At 38.7% G+C, this 21,029-nt stretch overlaps 1 protein-coding gene across 1 annotated transcript in view; it reads left to right on the top strand.

Moving 5' to 3' along the window:
* The window catches only part of CSTF3 (cleavage stimulation factor subunit 3), an 80,283-nt gene extending 59,990 nt beyond the window's left edge, over positions 1–20,293 (top strand). Inside the window, exons 4-21 of the mRNA XM_039534192.1 lie at positions 2,677–2,709; positions 3,188–3,285; positions 5,125–5,191; positions 5,279–5,313; positions 5,418–5,544; positions 6,999–7,076; positions 7,294–7,456; positions 8,050–8,159; positions 8,548–8,664; positions 9,322–9,396; positions 10,843–10,986; positions 11,075–11,177; positions 13,609–13,678; positions 14,828–15,023; positions 17,141–17,294; positions 17,992–18,086; positions 18,249–18,309; positions 19,631–20,293. Coding sequence (XP_039390126.1) covers positions 2,677–2,709; positions 3,188–3,285; positions 5,125–5,191; positions 5,279–5,313; positions 5,418–5,544; positions 6,999–7,076; positions 7,294–7,456; positions 8,050–8,159; positions 8,548–8,664; positions 9,322–9,396; positions 10,843–10,986; positions 11,075–11,177; positions 13,609–13,678; positions 14,828–15,023; positions 17,141–17,294; positions 17,992–18,086; positions 18,249–18,309; positions 19,631–19,833 — 1,929 coding nt within the window. The 3' untranslated portion in view covers positions 19,834–20,293. The remainder of the gene's footprint in view (positions 1–2,676; positions 2,710–3,187; positions 3,286–5,124; positions 5,192–5,278; positions 5,314–5,417; positions 5,545–6,998; positions 7,077–7,293; positions 7,457–8,049; positions 8,160–8,547; positions 8,665–9,321; positions 9,397–10,842; positions 10,987–11,074; positions 11,178–13,608; positions 13,679–14,827; positions 15,024–17,140; positions 17,295–17,991; positions 18,087–18,248; positions 18,310–19,630) is intronic.
* Positions 20,294–21,029: the final 736 nt, after the last annotated feature.

Raw genomic sequence — 21,029 nt, 5'->3', positions numbered from 1 at the left:
CAGTGTGTTCCTGCAAATAAAGCTAGAAGGCAGAAATGACAACTAGATTTTTAACCATTTAAACAAAACCAAAATCACAGATTCATACATTATCCCAGTTAGTTTGATAAGACTATAAAGCTAACCAGAGGCTGCAGTTCTTGGGATGGCTTCTGTAATAGGAAGGAATCTTAGCATCAAGCTGAACTTTTATATGAAGATATTGGGGTGACTTACAGGCACAACTTAGTTTGTTCATTAGCCTTATGAACTTCCAACCACAGAACTATGTGGCAACAAACGGGCTAAAAATTAGATGAGACCTTTGTCTTTTGATTTTATATTTGTAGTAATTATGGACTAATTGTGTACAGCATAAATATAGGGCTGTAATAAACTTGAGAGGGTCTGTTTGTCACAGACTGTAATGCTGCAGTTCAGTTAAGCTATAAGCAGGTCTATCAGACTTCAACTGTGTATTCCAGGGCCGTCAGTTATTTATAATACATACATCAACTTTTTCAAAATCCCACTAGAGGTTACAGATGGTCTCCATGTTACTAGTGGAAAAGCAACTGGTGTTTCTCTGACTTCTTGGTAGAATTTTCTTCTCTTTTTTTGGGGGGGGGTGGTGGTGGTGGGAGGGTCAGGGAACCTGGTCTTTATATGTTTGGACAGTACCTAGGACACTAGGGCCCTGATCCCGATTGGGGCCTTTGGGAACTGCACTTTACTCTGTTGTGGGTTACTTCATAAACATTGACCAGGAACATTTGTTTCCTGGCCAATGGAATAGATGGTCCAAGGTGACACCAAAGGCTGTTAACCCAGTTGGTCATTAGCAGCCTCACATAGAGATCATTATTACTGCTGTGCTCTGTGAAAATATAAACATTTATGGGTTGAAAGCGGAACTCTACTGGTTTGGGCTTACAGTTTTGGCAGTTTACAGTCATTTCCGCATAGTGTAAGACTGGTTCCGTAACTGACAGGAAAGCAGGATTTTGTTCTGAACTATAGAGCAAATTCCTTATTTCACATAAAACTAGTTGGCAAACTTAGCCATTTTCCTGTTTGTGAACATTCACAAACTGATCCTTAATTTTTCTAATATATTTATTATTTGTAAATATTAGCTGAATAATGTAACCAACCAAACAAGTTTGAGTCTTTTGGTTGTTTGGAAACTATTTACTATGACTAAGCTTCCATGACTTTAGGGGAGTGGGTCCCGGTTCCCACCGGCATGTCCCTGCAGCTCCTAGGCAGACCAGCCAGGGGGCTCTGCGCGCTGTCCGCGCCCGCAGGCGCCGGCCCTACCCCCAGCTCCCATTGACTACAGTTGCCAGCCAATGGGAGCTGCAGAGCCGGCACTTGTGGTGGGAGCAGCACGCGGTGCCCCCTAGGAGCTGCAGGGACATGCTGATTGGAGCTGGGTGGGGAGCCTGCCTGCCCCGCCAATCTTCCCCCAGCAGGGCCATGCTGCACCCCCCCCCAGTGCCATCAGGGGTCCTGGGCCGCATGCTGCCATCAACCTCCCCTTACCAGCACCAGCAGGGGTCCCAGGCCACACACTGCTATCTGCCTCTCCACCTCAGCACCAGTGGGGGATCTGGGCCATCTCCTCCAGCACCGGTGGGGCCCCCAGACCACTCCCACAGAGAAACGCTGGCCCAAGTTTAGTTAGGGGTATATAGTAAAAGTCATGGACGGGTCACAGGCTGTGAATTTTTGTTTACTGCCCGTGACCTGTCTATGATTTTTACTAAAAATACCTGTGACTAAAAAGTAGCCTTAACTATGACTACTCAGAAATCAGGTTCAGTTAGTGAATGATTGGTCACATAAATCCCTGGATATTTCTGCTTTCTCATTCAATGACTGAAACTTTTAACAGGAAAATAACACTCTTTTGGTGTTGGAGTTGGAATGAATAATCGCTCTTGCTGAAATTTGTAGAATTTGCGAACATACTTGTAAATGAGAAATAATATGACTCCACAAATGAGAGAGAGCTGAATTTACTGGGTTTACTCAAGAATACTTTGTTATTCAGCCAACTCTTCTTTGAACATTTCAAGAGGTTTATTTTAACACACACACTTTTCAGCATAATGTATTAATGTTTGCCAGTAATATGTTACAGAACATCATTCAAATGTTATAGTGGTTTGATAAATGAAATGACCCATTTAGCTCAATATTCAAACTAGGGTGGTTAAGGTGGGGTGCCCAGGACCTGATCTGGATGATTAGATGGGCACAGAGGTGACTAATATCTGTTTTGTGCACATAAGTCCACAATTTAGCACCTTAAAGTAAGTGTCCCACTTAGAAAATTTGACTTCCAATACAGAATATAAGTAAGGATGCTCATTAAGGCTAAAATTCTGGTCCTGTTGGAAGTCAATGAAGTAAACCTCCATTTGACTGCAGTAGAACTAAGACTTGGCCCTAAAAACAGATATAGTCAAGAAAAATAGAGGCTTCTTGTACAATGAATAATAATTATGCAGTTATGTTGTGTTGAAGTATTGGGAGGCAATGTGGCCTAGTGGCTAGAGCAGTGGAGTAGGACTCATTATTATTCTAAACAAAGACAAATTAAACCATTTCACCACTGCAAATATAAAATTTACTTTTACCTTTAAAAATAGGATTTTTCTGACTTATTTATTCTTTTCTGCTTCCCTACAGATTAAAGCAAAAAATTACGACAAAGTAGAAAAGGTGAGTCCAATAATGAATTCGATACTTTATGTAATTTTTAAGATTTTGTTTTTTAAACAAAAAATTCTAAGGCCTTACATATGAAATATATATTTATAAGGAGACCAGGTATCGTCTCATTAGGCTGGGGTAGTAGATTAGAAAGAACTGCAGCTTGCATTGAATATTTTATCTAAATCATTCTTTTTTTATCTAGTTTATCCAAGGATACCTTAGAAGTATGATCACAAAAGTGGGTTTTATTGCTGTAAACAGTGGGGTCACTAGAACAATTGTCCTGCATTTTATACCTCTCCAGTTCTTACTACCTAACATGAAGATAATCTTACCAAATCAGTTGGTAATTTAGGTTATTCTTTCCAATAAATTTCAGCTCAGAATAACAGAGAAGGTTTTAATTGAGGTGCTCTAAGAAATAATATAAAAACCTAATTTCTGTTCTTGGATTCCTGATCACATTTTCTCCACATACTAACAGTTGTTTCAGAGATGCCTTATGAAAGTGCTACACATCGATTTATGGAAGTGTTACCTTTCATATGTACGTGAAACCAAGGGAAAGCTACCCAGTTACAAGTAAGTAAAAATGGTTTGTTCCAAATTCTTTAGTTTTTATGGTGATTCTCTTTTCCTTTACAAGGCATTGAACAGGGGTTTTGTCTTGACAAACCTGGCTCTGAGCCTGGAGAGCTGATCATAATGGATCTATAAGTTATTGCCTGTTCTCAAAAAAAATTTTCTCTAATATATCCCTTGATTCTTGCTGGTAGGCAGCCGCCTACATGCTCATGCTCTATGTAAAATAGCAGATAAAGTTGCTTCCTTGAGACAACCAGAGAAGTAAATTGTCCTGTCCATTTGCCTGTTAATGAGGGATTGTTCCCTATCATACATTATCTTTTGCCTGGTCTACTCAAATTTTAAACTTCCTGGTCAATGGGGGCAAATAATAAAAGCCTTCTGTAGACCAGGATTGGTAGTCAAGTAAAACAGCTCAAGTGTTAGCTTTAATCAAGATACAATATTTAAGGTGGGAACAATTGAAGAACTCTAGTTTTGACAAGGCCTGGGAAGACTATTCTCTAACTTAATACATCGTGGTGTTAGGAAGAAATTTTAGATATTCATCTTAAACTTTTCTTTCCTTAATTTCATCCCATTTCTCCTAATACTCCTGCGTACTGCACTAAATAATTCCTCTTCATCCTAAGGCCTGGCCTACATTTACAAGTTAGTTCAACATAGCTGTAGCACTTAGAGATGTGAAAAATTCACACCCCCAAGCACCAAAATTAAGCTGACTTAACCGCTGATGTAGATGTGGCTAGGTTACTGCAGAATACTTTTGTCGGCCTAGCTACTGCTGCTTGGAGAGGTGGATTAGAGATACCAATGGAAAAACTCCTGTTGCTGCAGGAAGCGTCTACACAGTGGCGCTAAAGCAGCATAGCTGCAGTGCCATAGCTGTGCTGCTGTAGCGCTTGTAGTATAGACCTGGCCTTAATGTTTACACTTTAAATAGCTGTAGGTTGTTGTCATGTTCTCTCCACATAGTCATCACTTAACCTAGTTATACATACTCATTACTAGTGCTGTTAAAAATGGTAAATAAATTTCATGAAGAAAATCAGAATTTTTAATTTAAAAATATCAATAATAAAAGAGAAATCACTTTTTTATTGGTATTTGTTCATCCCCTTCCTTTGTCTTTTAATTCCCTAACCCTTTTTTCAGTGGCAAAATGTGTGGGAAAGGGGGTGAAAAGGGAGGTGGGAAGATGGAAAAAGGGAGAGTGAAAACAAAATTACAATTTTTGGCGTGGAGGGGAGGCAAGGGGTTGATGGCTGAAAGATTTTTTTAAAAATTCCATGGAATCTTTTGATTATTAAAAATAAGCCATTTTTATGGAGGGAGGGGAAGAAGGGCGTTTCAAAGTAAAACCAGGTCCACGCAGGTTTTTTAATTGCAAACCATTCCTTTTAGCCCTTAACTGCTTTTTGTTGCTTTTCTCAGGGATTCCTAATCTCTTTCAGGTATTGCCACTAAGTAAATCAGTCAGCAAGGAATATATATAGAGCAACTGGCCATAGCTTCTCTATTCCTGATGCACATGGCATATGTGAGCTCTAGTCATCTAAGAAGAGAGGCCCAGGCACACGAGAGCATTATGTACTGCCATCAGTGCACTGAGCCAGCCAGTTTTCCTTTTAACTTCCTTGCTTGTGGTAATTGTCTGAATACAGAATGCCAGGAATTTAAGGAAACCAAACACCTATTTTACGGCACTAGCCTTTTTTACTTAAATATATATTTAGAATTTGTTGCTAAAAGATTTTTTTAAATTAATACTATTTATTAAAATTGATAAAATCTAGTCCCAGCTCTGAATGTTTTCAATACTGTGGCATTTTTCAGAGAAAAAATGGCTCAGGCATATGACTTCGCTCTGGATAAAATCGGCATGGAAATCATGTCATACCAGGTATGTTTCGTTATCTGTCTAATTATTTCTGATTACTGTACTAAGTGCTTGTTGATTTGATTTTTTTCTGTTCTTTTTTTTACATAGATCTGGGTGGATTACATCAATTTTTTGAAAGGCGTGTAAGTACTTAAGTATTTTTTAAAAGTTAATTCATGTAATTTTAATGTTTATATAAGTTAGTGTTTTAATTACTGACATGTTAGTGTCTCACTTCACTATTTAGAGAGGCAGTTGGATCTTATGCAGAAAACCAGAGGATAACAGCTGTTCGTAGGGTTTACCAGCGAGGTTGCGTGAACCCAATGATCAACATTGAACAACTCTGGAGAGATTATAACAAATATGAAGAGGTAACTGAGAAAATAAAATTGTTTGTGATTTCAGGTTTGTTTAGAAAATCCTGTCTTAAAAATTACTAAAAGTTGGTCCCAGAATTGTGTCCACCCCAATACATGTGTGCAAACAGATAAAAAGGTAGTGCAATGCGTGTTTTGCATGTACAATGGTGAGTTCTTTGTGCATCCATGCAAGAATTTTACAGGCACAACGTAGGTACCTGTGTGTGATAATTTGTTTTTTTTTTTTATTTCTTCACTTACAGACTATTTGTTCTGGATAAACTTAAAGAATTTTTCCCTTTTCATATAGTTTGTTGTGATGTTTTAAGTTACATAGTGTCATGTGTTTCCTGTCTGCTATATTGGAGAATTTGTCTCAATTTTTATTTTTATTTTTTTTTAATATTGATATCCATTGTGAAGGGTCAAGAAAAACGTGAGCCTTTTGAACATCTAAGTGTGCTGGTGTTTAGGGTCTTATTTGATCTGTACTCAGTAGATGCCATATCCCCACGGAATTCCCTTATGGCCTGAATTCAGTAGGAGTTTATGGTGTTCAACAAATTGCAGAAGACAGTAAAATTTGCAGGATCTAGTCTAGTTTATGTCCCTAATTAATAATCTGGTGTATAAGGCATTTTAAGTAGCAAATACAGAGGGAGTTTCATTCCATTTAAATGCACAGCATGATGAGTTTAAAGAATATGATTATCTTTCTCAGAAATTTAAAATTAATATATCTAAGGGGCAAGATTATAATTTGTCTTATGTGCCCACCTAGGGGAATAAGTGTGCACAAAGCCTACTCACCTACTTGAGTACCCAGATTGCCAGTCTGTATTAATGGGGCAGAGCAGATTCTGTGGAGCTGTTACTCTTAACCCCTCATAGGTGAGCAGGGAGGGGATGGGAGTAGCCAGGGGCTTGGCTCTGACCTCTGTGATGTGCTGGCCAACAGAGCTGAGCTTCACTTGGTAAAGGACAAGGGGCAAAGAGGGAAGGAATTGTGATTGACTGTGGACTGATCATTATTTAGGGCAAGACAAGATTTCAGTCTCATGTCCCATAATGTGTATGTAAAGTTTATTCTTATGATTTAGAAGTCTAAATGTGAATCCTTCATGCACAGTCAAACATCGCTTAGGGCATATTTGTGTTAGAAGTAAAAAATCACAAATATTTTGTGATATAAATGACTAAAACTTTTTACTCCCAAAACTGAATTGCCAAACACAGATTGTTTACATCATTGTATTTGTTCCCTAACTTGGCCACTTACCATACATTTATTGGAAGATATTTGTTGTTTTCTGATGTCCATATGTTTTAAAAGACTTCTGTTGAACGTTCTTAAATAGTTTTACATCCCATTCCAGGGCCCTTCCTCTCTCTGAAATAAAATCCAGTAGTTTGTATTTTTTTGTAAAATAGTGTATTTTCAATTGCTGTTTATTTTTTTTCCCCAGGGAATCAATATTCACTTAGCTAAAAAAATGATTGAAGATCGGAGTAGAGATTATATGAATGCTAGACGTGTGGCCAAGGTACAGACTCCTGTTCATTTAATTTTTACATTGTTTAATTCCATAAAAGCCAGAAAGCATTAAGCCTAGTTAAGATTTTCAAGTACAGCTACTTATTTGGTAGGCTGATAGAATTGATATTTTCATAGGACAAAAATGCTAAGCATACCTGTAAGCAGTCACTTTCATTATGTCTGTTTCTCTCTACAACTTAAAATGTTATCTACCTCTTCTTCAGGAATATGAGACTGTAATGAAAGGTCTGGATCGCAATGCTCCCTCCGTCCCCCCACAGAATACTCCCCAAGAGGCTCAGCAGGTCGACATGTGGAAGAAATATATCCAGTGGGAAAAAAGTAATCCACTGCGCACAGAAGACCAAACTCTCATAACAAAAAGAGGTAACATGATTAGATATCAGAATCAGTCATAGATACTCTGCAGCATGTTTTGAATTATTGCTGAGAATTGTGAGTGACCTTCAGCTGAAGAAATGAAGTGTTGTTAACATTGACAATGATCCAGCTATGCCCAAAGTTGATCAAATCATGTTTTTTCTTCATTAATCCCCATTCTGGCTCTACATACAAATAACACTGCAACACTTATGTCAGTACTTCAACCTGATTTAACTCCCTTCAAAGGCCAGGCTGCAAATAACCTACAGCAGGCCTGGAAAATCTGCAAATATAGGCTATTTCAGACTGTGATGGGAGGTGTCAGGCCCATATGCAGAAGATTTTTCCAGTCACCCCCTCTCTGTTATACTGAGGGGATCTTGCATGGGTATCTCCACTGACTACAACTGGGGTAGTGTCCTGAAGAGAGGCAGGCTGGCCGCAAGCCACGTTGGGTATTAGTAGAATCTACTGTATTATCTGATACTTCTATGTTTGATACACTGGTTAATTAAGTTACAAATATAAGTTATTAATATACAGTCATGCAAATTCTTTTGCTAGGCATATTTATCACTTTGACTTTTTTTCCCTAGTTATGTTTGCTTATGAGCAGTGCCTGTTGGTCCTCGGGCATCATCCAGATATCTGGTACGAGGCTGCACAGTATCTTGAGCAATCCAGTAAGCTGCTAGCTGAGAAAGGGGTAAGGGAATGGATACGGCCAAAGGGAAAAAAAACATTTTTAGCATTTCGAACTGTGCGTAAATTTTAGAATTCTGAATAGTATTCCATAATATTAAAAATTAATTTTACTTGAGACTTTTGAGTTATGAAATGCAATTATAATGTTGACATTAAATATTTTAAGTAGTTTAAATCTTAGACTTTTATGGTTGGTACATATTGTAGCATTGTAAATGCTGACCGATCAAATGCTTATGTACATGAGCATGCGAATACTCCATTTGAATTCAGTGAGACTACTCGCATAAATAAAATCATGTACACAAGTGCCTGCTGGATCAGATCTTAATTTTGTCTTTAGTGTCGTCAGTATTAAATAATTTTGTTACAATATTTGTTTATCATAGGACATGAACAATGCTAAACTGTTCAGTGATGAGGCTGCTAATATTTATGAAAGAGCGATCAGCACTTTACTAAAGAAGAACATGCTTCTGTACTTTGCATATGCAGACTATGAAGAGGTGAGCATAAAGATTTCAGTACTGACTCTAACTCTAGTGGGACAAGATGTCTTTTCTCCAAAATCTCATCTGCTTGAAAAGTATTATATCAGGGGTCGGCAACCTTTCAGAAATGGTGTGCTGAGTCTTCATTTGTTCACTCTGATTTAAGGTTTCGCGTGCCAGTAATACATTTTAACATTTTTAGAAGGTCTCTTTCTATAAGTCTATAATATATAAATAAACTAGAGCTGTATGTAAAGTAAATAAGGTTTTTAAAATGCTTAAGAAGCTTCACTTAAAATTAAATTAAAATGCAGAGACCCCCAGAGTGATGGCCAGGACCCGGGCAGTGGGAATGCCACTGAAAATCAGCTTGCGTGCCACAGGCTGCCTACCCCTGTACTATATAAACAGAATATTAATTCTGCCAAACTTCTCAGCCTACATTGATACTTTCTAGGCTAAAGTAATATAATGGAAAAATGTTTCTATATTATTAATTCCAAAAATATGTTAGAAATATTCAGCTTTCTACTTAATTCTTTAATTTTTTTCTTTTCTTCCAAACAAGTAGGTAGAGGCAGAAAGTGGCAGAGAGAGACTTCCAGGAACTTCAGTGTGTCTAGTATTATGAAGCATGTTAGTGATTTTTTAAAATTTATTTTATGTCCTCAGAGTCGAATGAAGTATGAGAAGGTGCACAGCATATATAACCGGCTCTTGGCTATTGAAGATATTGATCCCACATTGGTAAGATGATTCTGTACTATTCAGATTTTCCACATTTCCAGTAATATTGATCTCAGTACACCCGAAGAATGGGTAGCGTTCTCATCAGTTAATAGCTCAGGTGGATGACTAGTGGACTAAGCATTAGGTTGAGAATATGTAGACTCTTGGAAACCACAGTTTCAAATTCCAGCAGGGTCAGTAACTCTGCCCTTCAGTCTTCCAAGGTAGATAAATTAGGTACCATGCACTTTAATTTCTGTGTCCTTAAAAACCTACAGCAAGCCATATCCATTCGAATGGACGTTGAATATCCCATGACATAAGAGTAGGCATTTGCTTTGTTGACCAAAATTTCACTTCCTCTTCCTCTTCCCACTTGCACCCATTGATTGCCACTCTCTACCCCAGTGGATGATGCAACGCAGTGGTGCTTTATGTTTAAAGTTTATGAAGCACTTTGGGATGAAGTACACTGCATAAATACCGAAGATTAGTACTACACTGCCACTTTGAGGGGAAAAAAAAGAAAATTGTATTATTACTATTTGTATTACAATAGTGCCTCATAGTAAGATAGAGTTCCTGTCCTGAAGAGCTTATATTATGAATAGCTAAGACAGAGTGGGAAGGGAACAGAGGTGCAGAGAGGTAAAATGACAAGCCCAAGGTCATACAGCAGGGCAGTGGCAGAGCCAGAAATCTGGTCTTCTAACTCCAGTCCAGGTCTTTGTTTACTAGATCACAGTGCAGCTTCAAGTACAAGTGCATCTCTGTGAAACTCCCAGAGCCTGATTCTCTCTCTCACCAGTTTTACAGTTGAATCAATGGTTGTTACTCCTAATTTAACCCAGAATAAGTGAAAGGAGACTCAAGTCCATAGAGAATACACATCACAGATCAGCCACTGGATGAATTAATTACCATATGTTTGCTATTTGCATGACCATACATCAAAAATATCAGTCCAACAGGACAGAATGAGTGGTATTTCAGATCCCGTTACCGACTAGTAAATGTTGGAACAGACTTTTAGCATGCATCTTCAGTGATGGGTCTTATGGCCTCCTATATGTGCTGTTATCGCTATAAGATACCTGCCATTTTTAGAAATAGCAGATGACTTATGTATAATTGTAATTCCCTTAAGGCAATAGCCTATGTAAATTCATACCCACCTTAACCACCTCTTCTGCCTCAAGAATTTTAATATTGATTATCCTTGTAATTTTACACAGGTCTCGTGTCAAAAATAAATAGGTAGGTTAAAGCTGTGGCGCAGTATATATTCCATGATGCTGCGTCATAGTTGCTACCTTGCATGAATGTGTTGTTTCTATTATGAATTATTATATTTTGTGGCTGGAGTGGATTCTAGATATGCCCAAAGGATCTCTTTCATATCTTAATACTTTTATATTTTGGATATCATCTTGTGAGCTGAAGAAATCTTCATGTGTATTTTAGGTATATATACAATATATGAAATTTGCAAGGCGGGCAGAAGGCATCAAATCTGGAAGAATGATATTTAAGAAAGCGAGAGAGGATGCCCGGACCCGCCATCATGTCTATGTTACGGCAGCTTTGATGGAGTATTACTGTAGTAAGGTAAACTCAGACATATTCTTTGGTATCAATGAAGTGTTAATAGTTGTGCTGCTTTTTGAAGTTAATAATGCTATTTTAACATTTGCAGGACAAGTCAGTAGCCTTCAAGATTTTTGAGTTGGGGCTGAAGAAATATGGAGACATTCCAGAATATGTACTGGCATACATTGACTATCTGTCTCACCTTAATGGTAAGCTGTGGGAACTGGGAGGGCTACTAATGAAACATTAACCTTCACTCTCTGAGAGTTTGGCTTCAGGCCAAGTTTGCGTACTGGTTTGAATTCTTTCCTACAGGGCAATAATCTTCACAAAACCTGTGTGATTGATTTGAAAAAAGTGCCATTTTCTGCACAGTGAAGATCCAGAAGTGAATTGACATTGAGATCCCATATTGTCTCATCGCTATACAGAGTGGGCTTTCCAAGTCATTAAGTACTTTCCACTGTGGCAGTTTCACTCCATCTGTAGTTGACAGTGGAAAACGTGTTAGGAAAATCTAACTCCTTGGGCACAAAGATTCATAGGGAGTTAAAAAGTCTGCAGAAGTACTCAACAGCAGAGATGGATTGATCCTTTCCTGTAGTGACTGCAGAATTCTGGGTCCAGTTTTCTGACCTTCGCAAATACAAATAAAACTCATTCTCCAACAGTGGATGGGAAAAGCAAAATTCAAAGTAGTATTGTGAATTAACTGATAACTTAGAGTTGGCGTTTCCTGGGCAGGGGGCTATGGCTGTCAAAGGCCATTGATAAGAGGGCATACAAAGCCATACATGTGCAAGGGGAGAGGGAGGTATGCAGTGTCGGTGTACTCGTTGTGTGGCTAGCAGCAGGGCTCTGCCACTGCAGGACTCGTTAGTGTGGGAGTTAATGGAACAGAGAAGAAACTGGAGCTGTCTGAAGCAAAGCTATGGGGTTGCAGTGGAGGCTGTGTGTGTAGCTGCTGTGGTGTTTCACAGATTCAGAGAAGAGGCGGGAGAGTGGCTTGTCCTAACTCCCTAGTTTCCTTCTCTGCCCAGCCATGCTCTCTAAAGATTCATCAGATCCCCAAACTGCTGAGCTCACATGGAGGGGCTTCCACAGCTTATCCATCCACGCATACTGGCCCTTTGGGCCTATGCTTGCACACTTTCCTTTCTCTACACTGGCATTTAAATGATACAGTGTAACCCTTAGTTATTATCTAATAGCTCAATTGGCACGCTTCATTTATTTTCTCTGTTTAAGAGAGATTTTGAAGAGGGGGCAGACTTGAATCAAGGAGATGTTTGTACAAAAATCCAGTTCCCCCAACATCCCTCTGAGAAAATGGATAATTGTGTAAATTCTCATAAGAGCAGATGTAGAAAGGGAAAAAAGCAAAGACTTCGTGACATCACATACTAGTGAACAGTGCACCTGCTCACTTAAGAGATTTTTGTGAACAAAGGTAATATTAGTGCTAAAGAGCTTCACACTAAATATTTTTGAAAATAGCGCCCCCTTGTTGTTGTTGTTGTAACTGTCTGGCTGGCATAGGGGGATTTGGGGGGAAATCAGATGAATAGATAGAATTTACTATGTACCATTACGCGCAGTGTCAGCTGGAACTTCACCAGCAGGACAGGATAGCAGGTGTCATGGTTACTGGGCTATCTGCACTCCTGACCCCTCACTGGTGTCTAAGTGCACCCCTTCAGATGTCAGGCCTTGAGTCTTTACCTCTTTTGGGGTGGAATCCCACTCTTGGACCAGGGTTTGGGCTACTGTGCCCTGGAATGAGTCGTGCTTATCCAGCAAGACCAAGTGGGTTTAGTATCTGCAGTTTCTTTCCTTCAGGAGTTTGTGGCCAGTGGTGCAAGCAGTGATCAGACAGCCTTTTTCAAAGTAAAGTATTGTTTAATTTTAACAGTAGAAATAAAGCATAGCATAAGAGAAAAAGGATTTTAAAACAGTAGGTCTATATGCATCTCTTTCTTATCTAGAGCCGTACCATCCCTACAGAGACTCTAGCCAAATCTGAACCTCTTGGTCTGGGTGTCAGTCTGTTTCCCCTTAACTGTGTTTTCCCCGTTTGATGGGGTGTCCTTTTAAAACTAGTTCAGGTTTTTGTTCTCCTGAGTTCAGACTTGGACCCTGCTGCCCACAACCAGTTTGGGGAACTCTGCAGGCAGTCAGAGATAGACCATCAAAGCAAAGGGCTCCTGCATTGTACCTTGCTGGCAGATGGATGGTTATCTCAAGTTATTGTCCTGTTTCCTGCTTGTTTTTCCAATAGCCTGGTATTAAACTAAACCAACATACTCATACCATGAAAAACCCAATAACCAGGTCACAATACAGTATGCATATGTTACACAACAACTCCGTTTCCACCACAGTGAGCATCTATAAAATATTGAGAGGTCCATGCAGGAGGCTTTTCCATTTCCTGATACCACCACAGTAGGATTGACTTGCATATTGATACAGCTGTAGCTGTGTATTAAGGTTTATTGAAACTAAAATAAAGTCAGAGCATCATATCGTTGGAACAATCTTTTATTTTTCACTTATGACAAATTTCTCTGAATAGAAACAGATTTGGAACTGGACTTAATGTTTATACTTTTTAATTGTTATATATTTTTATTTTTTTAGAGGACAATAATACAAGAGTTTTGTTTGAACGTGTTTTAACCTCAGGAAGCCTCCCACCAGAGAAATCTGGGTAAGTTTGTCAAATTATTTTGTTTTTCTATCCTTAAATATCCGCCTTTAAAGCTTAAAAATCACAAATTAACTAGAAGAATTGCTGCAGGTGCACTCTCCCTCGTAATCCCACCTAAAGGAAAGGGCATAGAATTCACCCCTTGGACTACAGAAGCTGCTCAGTACAGCATTGGTGACAACGTAGCACAAAAACCTCCTGCACTGTAAATATACACCACTTTTTTTAGCCGATGGTACTGATGATCACAATATTGTTCCCTGCCATTTTGGGAAAGGAAGGGAAAGATTGTGGGGAATAATGCAAGCACCTGAGAGAAGGTGAGATGGGAACTAATGGGAGAGGGACTTTACAAGGAGTACAAAAAACAAAGAAATAACCACAATGCAAAAGGATCACAGATGAGCTTGCAGCCCTTTCTCATCTGGTCCCTAACCCTGTCAGCCATGCTTCCACCCTCTCCTCTATTAAACGCAGTTCTTCCAACAAGACTACAAACACTGGTGCTCCCCAGCCCCAGGGAAATATCCACAAGCCTTATATTACAAGACCTATGCATCATAGTCAAATGTTCCACTGCTCTGCTCATTCATGCCCCAGTTTGCTGCTTCTGATTCTCTGAGAAAGAATAATTTTTATCCACATTTCAAAGAAAGGGGAACTGAGGTATAGAGTTTAGAAGCCAAATTCTCCTCAAAGGTGGGCTGGGCAGCTAAAATGAAAGTTGAATTAAGCCCAGATATATGTGCTCAGATCCCTCCTTACCAAGCTGTGCGAGATTTTCTGCAAAGAAGTTAGGATTTACCATTGTGCAGAACACAGTGCATTGGCTGGTCTCTCTCTCTTGCTGCCCTCCACATCACTGCAGTGGTGCTGGTTGTATATAGTTTGTAAAATGCTATACGGTCTATTGGAAGGAAAGGTGTTATAAAAATGAGAGAGATTATTAGGAGCATAGTATTAGTGTTACCTATTATGCATGCACATAAAACAGATAATTGAAGAAGTTATTTATTAAATGGTAATGTCCATATTTCCTAATTACCTTAATTGGAGTTTGTCATCTTGTGTATCTTTACAAGTAGGAGGGATTCAGCGTAGCTTTCCCCCAATCAATCATTTATTCCCTTTACCTGTTTTCTTTCGCAGAGAAATCTGGGCCCGATTTTTAGCTTTTGAAAGTAACATTGGTGATCTAGCTAGTATACTTAAAGTGGAAAAACGGAGGTTTACAGCCTTCAAAGAAGAATACGAGGGTAAAGAGACAGCTCTGCTGGTAGATAGGTACAAGTTCATGGATTTGTACCCTTGCTCTGCAAGTGAACTTAAAGCTCTTGGTTACAAGGTAGGTAGCTGAGAAAATTTAATTTTGTGATAGTTCTTTTGAGATCTGGAGCAATCCTGTAACACTGTCTCACTTCATCTTGCACTTGCCTTAAAGTTTTGCTTGACAGACAAGAAAAAATAAAAACTGGTGCATTGATTAGGGTTTTATTCTTTCATTTTTTGAGCCTGATCCTGCTCCCGGTGGAAGTTTTGCCAATGATTTTTGCCACTGCGTTTCAAATAAAGCAAGATTGGGCTGTTATTACCATAGGCTGCTTTTAATTTTTAGTTGTTTTAGCTGGACCCAGATCTAGTCGAGAATGGAGTTAAAAGCATCTGGTCTAATTCATCCCTGATTTAATTCCCGGTTAAACCAGGAATTAATGTAGTTCTCACAGCCTTTCTGTTCAGTCCTTCACTTGGAATGGTATTGGGTGGTAAAGTGGAAATTTCAAGTGGTCCTAGGCTGCTGGTTCTTTGAGTGCCAGGCATTAACTATTGGGGGGAGAGAACATGACTAACATACAACTCTGCCTAAATTAACATTTCAGTTTTTGCCTCCATCAACAAAAGGCTGGTGCAGTAATGCCTTTGCCCTGCAGTCCCAGAATCCCCAGTGCAGGCTTAATTCTGAGCTCCTTACTCAAGCAAAATTCCTGCTGAAGTCAATGGGCATTTAAGATCAGGCATTCCTCTGCTAAAAAAAAAAAAAAAAGTCAAAAAGACAAATATCAGAGCAATGAGCCCAATTGCTGTTCAGTCAATAGCAAAACTCCCATTCACTTTGACAGCAGGATTGGACCGAGACTGAACATGATATTAAACAGGACTGAGAAAATCTGCCTGTCCTGTCCTAGGTGGATTTGACACTGCCTTTATTTAATAACAACCATACTTCTGTTAGTGCTGAGAGTCTCAGGCATGTCAGTCACTATTTAATAGCATCTGCCAAGTGTCTGTATCTGATCTTTGGTACCAGCAGTTCTAGGTCCGTTAAGCTCCAAGAATGTTTTGACCACAGTTTTTCCTAGTGTATTTTTTTCTGATGTTTTAATTTTTTGCGATATTTAAAATTTTTGGGAAATAATTGAGGGATAAGACTAGAAGGTTTTTGTGTGCAATGTGAAATAGGTAAACAAGTGTGAGAGGAATAAGAGCTTGTTTGCTGGAAGGATTATTTTGTTTTTCACTTCTGCTAAGAGGAAGGACACTGGAATCACATCTCTCAAAAGGGTGCTTCAGAGTCACTTTTTGTGTTCCAAAATTGTTCATAAAAGAACCTGATCATGCGAGCCTGCTTCATGTGAGTACTCATGAGAATTGGCTTATTGGCTTCAATTGAACTGCTCATGTATGGAGGACTGGGCCTAAACATTGTTTACAAACAATCCTTGTTGGAAGCAGGGCTGGTGTTCAGGCTTTGTGTTCGTGGACTCATACTTTAAAAAAACAAAAAACCCACTCTCACACACATTATTAAAACATAAAATGTTTATAAATACACACAATATACAGACACAACCACGTTTCAGATGGTGCAAGTAGCAAAGCCTTTAAGGTTGCCTAACATTTTCCATTTTAAGATACTGTTTTCAGTATATCTTATTATTTCTGCCGAGCTGAAATTTCCAATGCTGGGTGCAGGCCTCATACTGATGTTGTTTTTTGTTTCTTTGGTGACGTTTCAGTTAAAATGGTTCAGCTGTTTCCACAAATGAGATGAGAGAAAATGTTTTGCAGATGCACGACGAACCATTATAAATCAGGTTTAAACACACATAGAAATGTCCACACAGTGATTTGCATCACTTTAACTGTTTTAAAACCCATTTAACTTAAGCTGGCACACCTTGTATTTAGACAAGCCCATAATCATTGTACTGTGCCTAGAACAATGGAGTCTGATCTCAGCTGAGGCCTCAAAGCAGAACTGTCATAGCCTAAATATGGGATCCAGGTACCTCCTAAGGCACCAACATTTGAATAGATTGAACAAATGTCTTCAGAAAGCATTAGAAAAAATGTAGCTGAGATTGTCAATCTATCTTTAATTCCTACTATGATATTGCTTTGTGTAATTTAAAACATAAAATTACTAAATTCTCTGGTTCAGTGCTCTCTAATTTGCGTTTTCAGGATGTCTCACGTGCCAAGTTAGCAGCCATTATTCCAGACCCTGTGGTGGCTCCTTCTATAGTGCCTGTTCTAAAAGATGAAGTGGACAGAAAACCTGAATACCCGAAACCAGACACCCAGCAGATGATTCCATTTCAGCCAAGACATTTAGCACGTAAGTCAAGAGTTTAGTCATGTTAAGGTTAAAAAGATTTCATTCAGGGGTCTGTTACCGCCCCCTAACTCACATCATTGAATTTAATTGAGCTACTCATGAAGGCCCCTGTGCCGAAAAGCACCAACTTTAGGCATCTGCTTAAATCCATTGGGACTTCAAAAGAATTTATGCACATCTAAAGTTAAGTTGGTTCTTAAGTGCTTTGCTCAGTTGGGATAGACTTAAGTCTTTGCTGAACAGATGCCGGACTAAGGTAAGCATGAGAAAGGGTTGCAGAATCTGGCCCTGAGGCTTCTGCTAGCTGTAATAAGATGCTGTAGGTTGTTTTATACCAGGGGTTCTCAGACTGGGGGTCAGGACCCCTCAGCAGGTCGTGAGCTGTCAGTCTCCACCCCAAGCCCTGCTTTGCTGCTAGCATTTTTAATGTTAAATATATAAAAAAGTGTTTTTCATTTATATGGGGGGGGGGGGGGAGAATGCCTTGCACTCAGAGGCATTCTGTGTGAAAGGGGCACCAGTACAAAAGTGTGAGAACGACTGTTTTATACTCTAGGATTCAGACAGCAGAAGACAATGACAAAATGTACTTTTAGATTACGTCTGCCCATTATTCATCTCTGTCATATACAAGAGCTCTAAAGCTTGAATTACTCTGCCATTCACATTTGATTTATACTGTTCTTTTCCTCAATAGCTCCAGGTTTGCATCCTGTGCCAGGCGGTGTATTTCCAGTCCCACCAGCGGCTGTAGTTTTAATGAAGCTCCTCCCACCTCCTGTGTGTTTTCAGGTTTGTTTCAATAATTTAATATATTCCACAGGCTTCACAACTGGTACATACACTTCAGTAGAGTGCTTTAATGAATGAATTATATAGATACTGTGCTACTTAATGTTTCCAGTAATGTGTAAATATTTCCTAGTCAGTTAACTAAATCTTCTCCCATAACAGGGCCCTTTTGTGCAAGTGGATGAACTCATGGAGATTTTTCGAAGATGCAAAATGCCAGAAAGTAAGTGTTCTCCATTTTTATTTTCTGTCATTGAAGTAGCAACATGGCAGCGCAAGGTGAGTGGGGATAGCTATATAGCCTCTTACAGAGGAAGTCTGTACTGAAATTAGGCTGCCATTTGATTATCTGAGATTTCCCTATAATAAAGAAATGAGAATTATTGGGTCAGTGTATTTCTGTAATTCTCTGATTCATTATTGTTTCTGTTAGTGCTGCTATAAACTTTCCATTATAATTTCCTTAGGTGAATGGTTCATAACTCAGCTAATGAAAAGGTGTATGCCCAGGTCCAGCCCTGGGGTTTTTATTCCCCAAATACACATTTCACAAACTTAAAAAGCATTGGCCATTTTAGAGTACGCAATAACAATTCAGAATGTGGCTGTATACTCAACAAGAGATCGAAAGTGTCTTTCTGTACCTTGTGTGTGGTCCCCTATAAAACCCCTAACTCCAGAGCTTAGAGTAGAACATGATCCAATATAGGGTGAAGATGTTGAGAAAGTGACCAGACCTGAAACAAGTCTCTCTCGTTATAGGAGAAAGTCACCTTAGGTAGGGACACTAAAGATGGCATTTTCCTTTTATGGAGTAGAGTACTTTAGACATCAGTTTCCACTTTCTGAAAGTAGCATACAGCTGCCCTGACTCAAAAGTCAAAGTAGTAAATTTCACTTCACTTTTTCCTGAGGATGTTTTCCTATGCAGTAGAGCACAGTTTTCAGCCCACTCATCATTTTTCTTCCAAAATTGACATCCAATGAGATGACTTAGATTTTGAGAATTCCCTAAATGGAGAAGGTGCCTTGTTGTTTTTAAAGTAAAGTCTTTTTTTTTTTTTTAATAATAGCATCCCGAACACACACACTCAAATGTTTGTAAGGAGTAAAATGGCAAAATTCATCATTGTCCAAAATGCAGTGGATCTAATTAGTGGCTTAAATTAACCATCTTTTTTCATGTCCTTGTTAAATTCTAATCAAGCATTGTATTACAGAAATGTTAATTTAAGTGAAACTGAGAAATGTGGAAGGAAATGCCTTGTTAGGAACATTTCACAGGCAAAAAGTCCTGCTTTAGCAAACTAAGCTACAGCAGTCAATGTGAATTCTATTCCCTCCTTGGCAACACATTTTGATTTAACTCTTTTATAGCAGCATAGCCTTTGTCAAAGGGCAACTCATTTCTCTTCTGTTTTCAGCAGTGTGTCTCAGTACACCTGCATAGTGTCCAGAGCAGCTTAATAATTTGCTGACTTGTTTTCCTTATGAAGGAAGACCCAGTTTGTTTCTGAAGCTAATTTATCTTTCTTGTTCCACAGCTGTTGATGAAGCTGTAAGAATAATTACCGGAGGCCTGCCTGAATTAACTGTGGAAGGCAATGGACCTGTGGAAAATAATACTATGTTCAATAAAGCTGTCAAGAGACCAAATGAAGATTCTGATGATGAAGAGGAGAAGGGATCAGTGGTTCCTCCTGTACATGACATATACAGAGCACGACAGCAAAAGAGAATCCGATGAAACAGGTTCCAAATCGGACTGTGAAAGACTTGTATTAAGAGATTTTTTTGCCTCTTATGTCAAATGTTTAAAAAGGGACAACCGTTTTCAACAAACATCTCAACAATGAGGTTTTGTTACTGTGGTGCCTCTTTATACTGTATGGTTCTTGATCAGCAGAGTCTTAGAAAGTGCTCTAAACAAAATTAGGTTTTCAAAAACAATAGCACAAAATGTCTGAATTGCATTTTGTTCCTCTTCAAGTGTGTTTACATCTACCACTTGAAGTCTTGGGGGGCTTTCAACAGTTTTATTTTAAAAACTGGATGGCTTATAATTGTGAAGCATTTTTAATTCACAGTTCCTGGAAAACAGTTGTTCTCAGTTTGCTCATGTAGTGTCCTGCCTTATTGTTTGTTTTTATTTATGGCAGAATGTATGGAATCTGTTTTGTAGTTTTAAAATGGAAAAAACATTCCATTAAAATAAAAAGATATCAAAAACTTCATGTCTCATTCAGATTTTATGTAAGATTGTACACTTACATCAACCAAACAAAGCACCCTCAACAGAGAAAATTGTTGGGAGGTAATTCCTCATGCTGGTTTCAGAGTTCTGGCCCCTCCCCAAAATGTTGGAAGATAATTCATTTCCTCATTCCAAAGCAATTTAAAAATGAAAAGAACTGACAACACACCAAGATAAGTTATCAGATGCACACTTTGTATATTGCAATTTCCAGAAGTACTGTTAGTCCTGCATTAATTTTATCCATCGTTACCATCTCTAGTTTACAGGCAAAAACAAGCTCAGTTATTTTCAAATATGTTTTATGACTGCACTGGTTTTAAAAAAAATCTTTAAGTTGCAGCTTCTGTGTAATTGTACATCTCTCTTAGATTGCATTTAAACTTGCACCTTAATATTCCACATTGCACTTTAATGATTAGAGCATTTTTTCCCCTCCAGCTTATACAGGCTCTTACTAAATAAGACAAAAACTTAAATTCTGACCACTCACGTGGATAGCTATAGTGTAGTGAGATTTGAATAGGTGGACATATTCAGTCAGTAAAGTATATGCTTCACATTATGTAAGTTGAATTTGCAATAGGAATTGCTTAGTAACCTGCCGGCCCATACTTTCATTTGACCGGAAACAAGGTGAAGCGTAGAGGGGGAGCAAATGTGGCTGCGTGAGCAGCACATACAAGCTG

This window comes from Mauremys reevesii, linkage group 4 (assembly GCF_016161935.1).
Source record: "Mauremys reevesii isolate NIE-2019 linkage group 4, ASM1616193v1, whole genome shotgun sequence".
NCBI classification, from domain to species: Eukaryota; Metazoa; Chordata; order Testudines; family Geoemydidae; genus Mauremys; species Mauremys reevesii.
This window is presented reverse-complemented; position numbering and strand designations above follow the sequence as displayed.